General features: G+C 40.7%; 1 protein-coding gene across 1 annotated transcript; it reads right to left on the bottom strand.

Moving 5' to 3' along the window:
• Positions 1 to 2,404: 2,404 nt before the first annotated feature.
• On the bottom strand, positions 2,405 to 4,003 carry LOC133130398 (UDP-glucuronosyltransferase 2A2-like). The gene has a single exon (XM_061244970.1). It carries the CDS (start codon positions 3,983 to 3,985, stop codon positions 2,405 to 2,407), a length of 1,581 nt encoding a protein of 526 aa, XP_061100954.1. The 5' UTR covers positions 3,986 to 4,003.
• Between the last annotated feature and the right edge of the window lie 6,511 nt (positions 4,004 to 10,514).

Raw genomic sequence — 10,514 nt, 5'->3', positions numbered from 1 at the left:
GGTTCCACAATTATCGGCACCCCTGGATTAATACTTAATGCAAACACCTCTGGCAAAGAAGACAGCCACAAGTTCCATTCCACCATTCCACCTGCAGAAATCTTCAGAATCATTTATATCCTTGGGTTTACACTTACAAAGCCCCCTCTTCAGTTCAGACCACAGGTTTTTTGATAGGATTTAAGTCTGGAGGCTGAGATGGCCATTGCAGAAATGGATAGTAAATTGATGTATGCTTGAAGTCATTGTCCTGCTGGACAATCTACCTATGACCAAGTCTCAGCTTCCTGGCAGAGGCAACCAGATTTTCTGATAAGATTTCCTGGTACATTGTAGAATTCATTTTTTTCTTTTTTATTTGTCCTTTATTTAACCAGGAAATGTCACCATTGAGATACAAGATCTCTTCTTCCAGGGAGTCCTGGCCAAGACGGCACACATAAAGTAGTCATTGAGCCATTGATCTTAAATAGTGCTCCTGTGCCACTGGCAACAAATAATCTACAAAACATCATTGACCCTCCTCTATATTTGACAGGTAAGGGTGCTTCTCTTTGTATGCATTCCTTTTTTGCCACCAAATACTTTGATGCTTTTCATGGCCAAAACGTTTGGTTTCATGTGACCACAGCTCTCTCTTCCAGTCATAATTCTAATGAGGTCTGGTAAACTCCAGATGCTCGGTTTAGTTTATTATGCTCAGTAAGGACTATCTTTGTGACACCATTTCAAAGAGTTTGTTGTTATGGGGGAGCCATTATATTTTATTTTTTAGATTTGGTGATCCCAAGACCCCAAGGCAATTCTTAAACTGTCATATTTGGGTTGCTTATGGCCTATCTTCCTTACATCCATGGAAATAATATGCACTTCCTGGCATAATATAGATTATTATTTATGTTATATATCTAACTTATTATACATATAAATGTCAAATATTCTTTCCATTTATACACTTTTTATGTAAAGATTCACTTCCAAATGCCAAAAGTTATCAACAATTTTATGAATATAATAGCAAAGTTGAAATATGGGTAATATGTATGCATATTACTGTAGTTATTAGCAGTTAAAATACATTTTTTTGTGACTTTTTTAAAATGTTGTTGTCCAATACAAAGTTTCATTGATATTGATATGAAGACTATAAAACAAAATCATGACATAATTTATTCATCTTACTAATGCAAGTCAGAAATGTATAGTTATTCATTGCAAATGTAAAACGTGCATAATTTCCCCAATCACAGAAGCTCCAAAAAGCTGCTCCAGAAATAGATTAATCTTGTATTGACCAGCAGATGGCGATACTATTACAAGATTTTAGGAGCGCTTCAAAGTGGTATTTTTTAAAAATAATTTGCATCAACTACTTGACTTAATTACAAGGCATAATTTCTGCCAACACAAGTATCTAAAGGTGCCAATACATTCAAAACAAAACGGAACTTTTGTTCAAAACAATGTGGTTTGGGCAAGAGACCAAACTAAATTACACTGTTTTGAGTTTGTACGGCACAGAGTTTTCAAACCCACAGCGGCCCAACAGTTTGCCAAACTCTCCCTGTGTGCAATTTGTCCATCCAAAAAACACATGGATGATTATGTCACAGTTGAATGGCTGGGAGACAGAGTTTAACTTTATTTTCCAGTTCATCTTATCACAGTACTGTCCCGTGATAGCAGGTCATGTTCAGATGGGAAGTAGATTTCAGGAAGTGGTTACTAGTTTCCCCATCTTCTCTCTGGCTGCCTTTCTGTCCAAATGACTTTGGATAGAACCTTAATGAACCTTAATTTGGCCAACAAATGAGGTCAAACTTTCCTCAGTTGACTTTTTCTGTTGTGGCAACCTATCGGATGGGACAACACTTCCTGAAATCTCCTGTATCCCATCTTGACTCAACCACGGCGGTAGTATCATCGTGACTGTGACTGGTATACTTTAGAGTGTGAATTCATTGGAATGTGCAATGATCTTTATTATCGATCACACAGTTTAGTCAGAATTGAAAAATATTTATTGAGGTTTAATGTCAATCCAAACTTGGGCGTCAAAGCTCTGCTTCTCATCACTCCCTGTTGTAAGCCATCAAAAACAACAGGGAATTACTACTTGTTTCCAAAATGTTTGCAATATCTCACACAATGTGAACATTATTCCTCATGGGATGCATAACTATTTCTGACATAATGTGGCTTAAGAGGATAAATAATCCCTCTGAGCATGAAAAGCCAGTTAAGAAACATTAACAACTTGTTGAATTTCTGTGATTGCAATTGAGGTTGGAACAACATAGCCGACATTGGGAGCCACTGCTCCACAGGCAGTCTGGGGAGAAAGGCTTGGTTTGTTTTCTTTTCATGCCTCATTTTTCTAAATAAAATAGAAAAGCATTTGCACTTATTCAGGTTTCATTTTTCTGCTCGAGCACACCCTACAGCACAGATACCTGACAAGAAAAATTAGAATCAGTAAGATGAACAACATAGCAGCTAGCAAGGTTCCTATGACATCCACTGAGTGGTAGACATACCAGGGCATCCTGTAGGACTCTGTGCGCAGGTGACCAGCACCTTTGTGTCGCATGACAAACTCAATCCAGAAGAGGGCAAGGTCCAGTGGCTTCATTGGCTGGTCGTGGTGCAGCCTGGAAAGCCTCTGCATGTTCATCCTGTAGGAGGGCTCCTGGAGCACTTCCTGTAAGGCCTGGAGGAAGATGTTCCTGTCTAACGTCACGATATCCACTATCTTTGCTGCCCCTTTTACTCTCATTCTATTGAGGTTGTCGGGCTGGTCAAAAATAAGTGGGAGGCCAACTATAGGAACGCCATGATACATGGCCTCGAGAACTCCATTGGTTCCCCCGTGAGCAACAAAGGCTCTGATTTTAGGATGACCCAGGAGGTCATTTTGTGGCATCCAGGTGACCAGTCGAGTGTTGTTGCCCAGAGTAGCTGGCCTGTCCCCTGTGTGTCTCCAAATCACCTTCTGAGGCAACTGGGCGAAAGCAGCGGCTATTTCATCAGCCAAATCATGAGGAAGCTTACCAAATAATGTTCCCAAGGACATAATAATGAAACCATGCTCTCCTGAGCTCTGAACAAACTCCTCCAGGTCCACTGGGAGGGGCTTAGCAGGCTTGGATTGGAAACCCCCCATATAGATAACATTAGGCATAGTGGGGCGCGGGAACTCAAAGACAAAATCTACCCTCATGAGCCACATATCTGCTGCCTGAACAAGTTGAAAGAAGTCTACCTCTGAGCCAAAATAGCGATGAGACAAAGAATTGTAATGAGGACCAAAGTACATTTCCCACTGAATCCATGAAATACAGTGAGTTAACACGTTCTGCATTCTCTGGAAAAAACTCATTGTGTCCGTTAGCTCCTGTCCTGGAATAGGAACATAAGACAATGGTGAGGGGGCAATTGCAAAGTGTCCTTCACCCATTGCAGTCCATCGCACATTGAAAACGAGGGGTAGACCAAAGTAATGAGCTAAAATAACCCCACCAGCTGCAACAGGGTCAGTCAGAACCATATCATACTGAGCAATGCGCAGAGACTCCATCAGCCTCTGATCTTCAAAGATTCGGATCACCATTTCACATTCCTTTACTTGCATCTCAATTGCTTTCTCCATTAACTCCATTTCTAGTTCAAAACGTGTCCAAATAGATCTGCCTTGTCGTTGTATCTGCAGCAATCTTGACACAAATGAGATTAGAAATTCTTCATCAGTTCCCCCTGTGCCATTGATTGTGATTGAGGTGTAGTGAGGGGACGTCTCCTTGATGTACCAGCTGTCTGATGCTCGCACCACAGAAACGTTGTGGCCTCTTGAATGTAGCTCTTCAATCAAGACTCTCATGTTTACCCAGTGGCTGCCATCCATTGGGAACACCAGGACCTTGCTGCCACTGACAGCAGGCAGTGTGAAAATCAAGGGCACAATCAGGAAGAGGATTGAGGAATGCATCTCCAGCAATTCTCTTGTAGTATCACAACTGAAATATGTAGATACCGAAAGATTGCAGTCAGTATTGATCATTGCATTACATGTCATTTGGCTGATGCTTTTATCCGAAGCCACTTACAGTTGATTAGCAGGAGCAAAGCAGGAGACAATACTCCCCTGGAGCAATGCTGGGTTAAGGGCCTTGGTCAAGGGCCCAACGGCTTTGCGGATCTTATTGTGGCTACACCGGGCATTGAACCACCGACCTTGCGCTATAGGCCGCTAGGAATGAAACAGTATATACCTTTATATCTACTCATTAACATTACAATTATAATATCAATAAAAACGGATGAAGTAGGGGGCATGCAATGACAGCAAAATAATGAATGGGCTTTTGGATAAATGTGTCTTGTTTTCTATGAGCCCGAAGTTACTAAGCAGGTATTCAAGCCCGCATTGGGCAAACACATGTGGTTACATGCATTTCTAGTATCTGCCTTCTATAGCTTGTGGTACAAGAATAGTACCACAAGCTATTGCTATTTGCTACAAGCTACTATAGACTAATATAAATGTAGGATGTCAGAATTACTTAATTAACACAAGGTTCTAGTTAGTCACTGCCATGCCAACTGTGTGTAGTAATGGCAACCAAGGCCCCTGTAAATATGTATTCACAAGAAACAGCAACTGGAAGTACCACTCATTCACTCTTTACAGAAGACTGAAGTCACTGAAATGAACTGAAATGTCCAGCATGAGAAATGCACCTTTTGCCCCAGCTTCTACAGTATCTAGATTAGTCTCATAATTACATAATTGTACATGTAAACATGCTACAGTATTTCATAACAGAAATATTCTAACTCAGAGAATTAACAGAAAATGTATTACCTACCGTCACTGAATCCATGCAGTCAATAAGCCTATACTGGGGAAATAAAAAATACCAGTGAGCTATCACTGCTAGCAATAAAGAGCATATGCACTTTAACACACATACGTTATACACTTATCTCCTTGTTCAAGTTCAAAGTTCAGCATGGCATTTTTGACATCACTCCACAACACCTGTGTGAGAAACGTATTATGCTCTCTATAAGAGAACTTCAAAGATGTTAGTTAACATGAAAAAGAGCAAAACTGAATTTGTCTGAGCAAAAAGAAAACTGTAAACCCCTAAAACGTTTCAATCATGTTCCAGTGACAGTGGGCAATAGCCTATTCATTCTGGTCATGTGAATGTTATGTTCCAGTTTTCTGTCTGTTAGTTTATCATTGTTTATTATCGTTATTTTTGTCATTTATAATTTTTCATATTCATGACTGGTGTTCTGTTTATATGCATTAGTCTTTGCACTCGTCTTCCCCTGTGATGTCTGAGTCTGAATGTTTACGAGCCCAGTCACTCCCCTGTCTGAGTGCTCCACTATTTGGTTGTTTACGGTAATTCCGGGGTTCAACCTAACATCCAATCTTGCATTCCTTACTTCCTGCTTTCTCTCCAGTTCATGTTTGTACATAGCACTAATATAATAATCCCAACTCACATAGAATTTGTACAGTACTAATTATACTAAAACACTAATATGTTCATCAAACTAACAAACTAACATTCACTAGTAATTTAAATCACTTAACTAACTTACTAACGCATCTCCAGTTTCAATTCTGTTCTGTAACTCCGCCTCCCAATTCTATCACTGATTACTCGGTTAGTTTCAGCGAAGTATTTACACCTGTCTCTTTGTATCTCTGCATCTCCTGATTCTCTGCAATTGTCTACTCCCTAGTCCGGAGCCGTTTGTATTACATGTGTGTCTTTGTGAATCCAGTCCGCGTTTTCATTTCCCCCTCGTTATTGTGCCATTACCTTTTCATGTGTCTCACCTGATGTTCATTTGTTAGACCGCCCTCACTCCCATGCCCCACCTAGTTTGTGTCATTCCCTTGTGTATTTATACCTGTCCTTTTCAGTTGCACCTTGCTAGTTGGTCTTGTCCTGTTTTTCTTGTCCCGAGCCCTTTATTCCTTTCCCCTGTTCTAGCCCCCTTATTCCCAAGCCTTGTTTTCCCGAGCCTTGTTTGTTTTCCCTTGTTTATCTGGATACCTGTTTATGACCCCTGCCTGACTTTTGGACTCTTCTGTTGGATCAACCTCTGTACTTCTGCCTTGTTGGACTGACCCCCTGGTTTTTGATTTTTTGCCTGTTTTTGATTACACTCTGTCTGCCCCTTCATCTGCTACTAAACCTGCCATTTTCCATACCCCTCTGTCTGCTTCTGGTTCCTCTGTCCTCCCCGCCGTGACAGTGATGACACGTCACATACGGTAACCACAATTTAAGGACTTGCTTTTCATATCTATGCCTGCTTTATTAACTATTAACTACTTTATTTTTTTTACTTCATTAAAAAAAGTTTACTTGCTGCACGATGATCTTCTTACATCCAGATTTCATACAGCACAGGATGATGAAATACGGATGGGACATTGGTTTCATCACCAAGAATCACTCTATTCTTACCAGGGTTGTAGTCGAGTCACCATACTTTCGAACTGAGTCAAGTCACAAGTGTTCGATTCCCAAGTCTCAAAGTGTCATATTAGCAAAAAAAAACTGATTTGAAAATTCCCAAGACATATCCCAAATATCCTAAATAGAATGCTTTTCAGAAAGGAGTTTCTCAAATACGCCCCCTGGTGTATCTAACACTAACTCTAATTGGAATAGAGTTATTATTAAGAGTATCATTGGCTACTAAATTGGGAGAAAAAGGGGAAAATCTGAAATAAATTATTAAAAGTGGATAGGAAGCCTCTATGTGACAAGTCTCTAATGGGACCTTTAATGACCACAGTGAGTTAGGGCCTCAGTTTAACATCTCATCTGAAAGACGGCGTCTCTGGCAGCAAAGTGACCCAGCGCTTTGGTCATTGGGGTTTTATTTTACCAAAGGAAACATACATCTCCCCCTACTGATATTATGCAGTGCGTACATGCCGGATGTCCTTGCTTTCAAGGTAAGTAATGAACTCTGCAGAGACCAGTTGAGGACAATTGTTGGTGATGTTCTTTGGGAGTCCCCAGCGAGAGAAGTCGGAGTCCAGTAAGTCAATGATGACCTGTGAGGTCACAGAGCCGGAGTGGACCATTTGGAGTGTTGGGTAGGAACCCGAATAAGGACTGTATCTCTTTAGGCTTAGAGTTCATTCCGGGGTATCGGTCAGAATACAGCTGTAAGCCAGTAATAAGTAACATTCGGTGTCCTGCGCTGGTCCGCTTGCTGACTTCCCCCTCCCGGAGCATGCATTGTTAGCCCCCACCTTTTGGCACACCTGGGCCTGAGCCCCCCTTCTCTCACATTCCTTTCAGGGTTAGAGCACAGGAACACTGGAGATGGCATAAAGATGTTTCATGATAATCCCAGGTCAGAATATAGTAATGTTTGGTGTTATTCTGATTGGTTCAGTGCGACTGGTGTAATGGTCTAGTTTTTGTAACAGTCTACCTTTGATATCATAACCATCCAGGAGCCGAGGGGAAACTGAGCAAAATCTGTCTCTGTAGAAGCCATTTGTTTTAGCTCCCTGACCAAGGTCTCACTGGTGGGAGTTTGGCTGTAAATTACAGATGGGTGACCCGTTTTTAAGCTCAAGAACTATGGCCTAGATTTTGGAGATAAGGAGAAGAAACCAAGCAATCTGGGGTTTTGTCTCCTTTCCTTTCATTCACCAAATCAGGTTTGGATTTTTTTTCGCCCATAATAATAAAAACCTTCTTTTAAAAACTGCATTTTGTATTTACTTGTGTTGTCTTTGACTAATATTTAAATTTGTTTGATGATCTGAAACATTTAATTGTGACAAACATGCAAAAAAATAAGAAATCAGGAAGGGGGCAAACACTTTTTCACACCACTGTATGTATGTATGTGTAGCAGCGAAAGATTGCATTTGACTTCCCGCACGGCATATTCTATACTCTGTGTTTGTGTGTAGCCAACGCAGGCTAGGTATGATTATTTACTCTATCTCTATTCTTAATTTGTGTATTCGGTAATTGACTATTGTAATTCTAAAGCTAATAACCTACCTGCCTCCGAATAAACTATTTTGTTTGTACCTTGCGTGATCTCCATGACTCTAATTCATCTTGTACCTTTTTCAGCCTAAATTACGACTGAATACTCAGGAAAATGATATTGGCCAGAGACCAACTGATCAGTGGCTTTGTATTATTCGTGGTATTTCCAAGCTGAGAGGCTGAGAGTGGTCAATGAGATTTCAGCAATAAATGCTAATCCCGGGAGCATATATTGAGTAATGGTGGCGCAGGTAAGAGTCGAGTGTAATCACTCCCGAGGTTCGCGTATGGTTCAAACCCAAATTTCTAAATTTTAAATTAAATTTAAATTTCTATATCTTAAATGGAGTCAGATAACGAAGGTAAATGTACTGACCCTACTGTGGAGATTCTGTGGTACGACTGTCTTTTTACATTTTTAAAAAATTTTTATTTGACCTTTATTTATACAGGGAAGTCCCTTGAGAGCAAGCTCTCATTTTCAAGGGTGCCCTGTTTACAAAAAACATATATAAAAGATACAGGTTGCAACAGACAAGATAAGAGCAGACAAAAAACAAGCTATAAAAAACAGATAATAATTGGTAAGACACTAAAAATCAGGTAAAACACGAGCAGTTCTCAGTCATGGTACCCACGAGGAGCACTCTAAAAGAGTCTAGAGAAACAAATTGATCCAATTTTAGAGTGTCCTGGAGCCTATTCCACTTGTCCGGAGCATAGTGAGAAAAAGCAAACTTTCCATATTCCGTCCTCACGCGCGGAATGAGCAATCTGATGTGTGACTGCGAGCGTGTTCGGCATCTCATAGAGTTGTGAATGAGGAGCGAGGATAAATACGATGGAAGTTTACCAATTAGAGCTTTATAGATGAATAGAAGAGAATGTAGCTCTCTTCGTGCAGTTAGGGACGACCAACCCAATTTTTCATACAAAACTCATCGGTGAGTAAGAAAACCATCACCTGTTACAAAGCGCAGGGCACTATGATACACAGCATCAAGCAGCTTCAAAATGGCAGGAGAAGCATGCATATACACAATGTCACCATAATCAAAAGCAGACATAATTTGGTACTGAACAATGGATTTCCTGGTTTGAAGAGAGAAACAGGATTTATTCCTGTAAAGAAAGCCAATTTTAATCCTCAGCTTCTTTATGAGATGTTCAACATGTGTGTGAAAAGAGAGCTTGGTATCCAGCCAAATACCCAGGTATTTAAATGAGTCGACACAATCAATTAGTTCTCCCTGCAGAGAGTGAAGAGAAAGGCTATTATTAACAATTGACGATCGAGAGAAAAACATCCATTTAGTTTTGTTTGAGTTTAAGACTAATTTGAGATCAAGCAGAGATCGTTGGAATGTGTCGAAGGCTGACTGCAGGCTTGCAGCTGCCTGAGCTGGGGTGGGTCCAAAGCAGTAAATTATTGTATCGTCCGCATAATAATAGACATTAGTGTGTACAGAAGGGAAAAAAATATTATTTACATAAAGAGTGAATAAAATTGGACCAGTAATGGACCCTTGTGGGACACCCTTAACAACAGATAAAGAGCTGGATCTAAGATTGCCAGCAACAACAGACTGCTTTCTCCCAGACAAGTAGTTAGAGAACCAACAAAGAGAAAGGTCATCCAGGCCAATGGAAGCTAACTTACTTAACAAAATACCATGATCAACAGTGTCGAAGGCCTTAGAGAGGTCGACAAAGAGGGCAGCACAATGTTGGCGATTATCAAGACCATTCACAATATCATTAATGACGAGGGAAGTGGCAGTAACAGTGCTATGACCGGGTCTAAATCCTGATTGATGTGAGTGTAGGATATTGTATGCGTCTAAAAAAGCCCGCAGCTGTTCAATTGCCAGGGTTTCTAAAACCTTAGCTAGGCAGCACAGTCTAGAGATGGGACGATAATTGTTTAGGTCACTGGTGTCACCCCCTTTGAACAGGGGCACGACCTGTGCGGACTTCCAGACCGATGGGATTTCACCGGAGATAAAAGTTAGGTTAAAAATGTGAGCAAGCGGGGAGGCGACCAGGTGAGCACTGAGACGCAAAAGATATGGGGCTATGTCATCCTCACCCTTAGACTTTTTAATATTCAGATGGGAGAGTGCCATGAAGACTTCATAGTCACTAACCGGTCTAAAAGAGAATCTATTAGCAAGAGGGGAGGGGATCGAAGGGTTTTCGGCCAATGACGGGTCATGGACGTGTCCCGGCGAGACCGTATTGGCTGATAGCCTATCAAATAGAAGGCCAGAAGCTACAAAATGTTGGTTAAATGCGTCGCACATTTTTGATTTGTCTGAAATCACATTATTCTCATAGCTAATTTGAGGTGGGAGAGCAGAGGTGGATCCAGATTTAAGTGATTTTACAGTTTTCCAAAAACTAGCTGAGTTTCCTTGGGCATTTGCAAATGAAGATAAATAGAAATCAGATTTGGCTTTC

Source organism: Conger conger, chromosome 6 (assembly GCF_963514075.1).
Source record: "Conger conger chromosome 6, fConCon1.1, whole genome shotgun sequence".
Taxonomy (NCBI): domain Eukaryota; kingdom Metazoa; phylum Chordata; class Actinopteri; order Anguilliformes; family Congridae; genus Conger; species Conger conger.
This window is presented reverse-complemented; position numbering and strand designations above follow the sequence as displayed.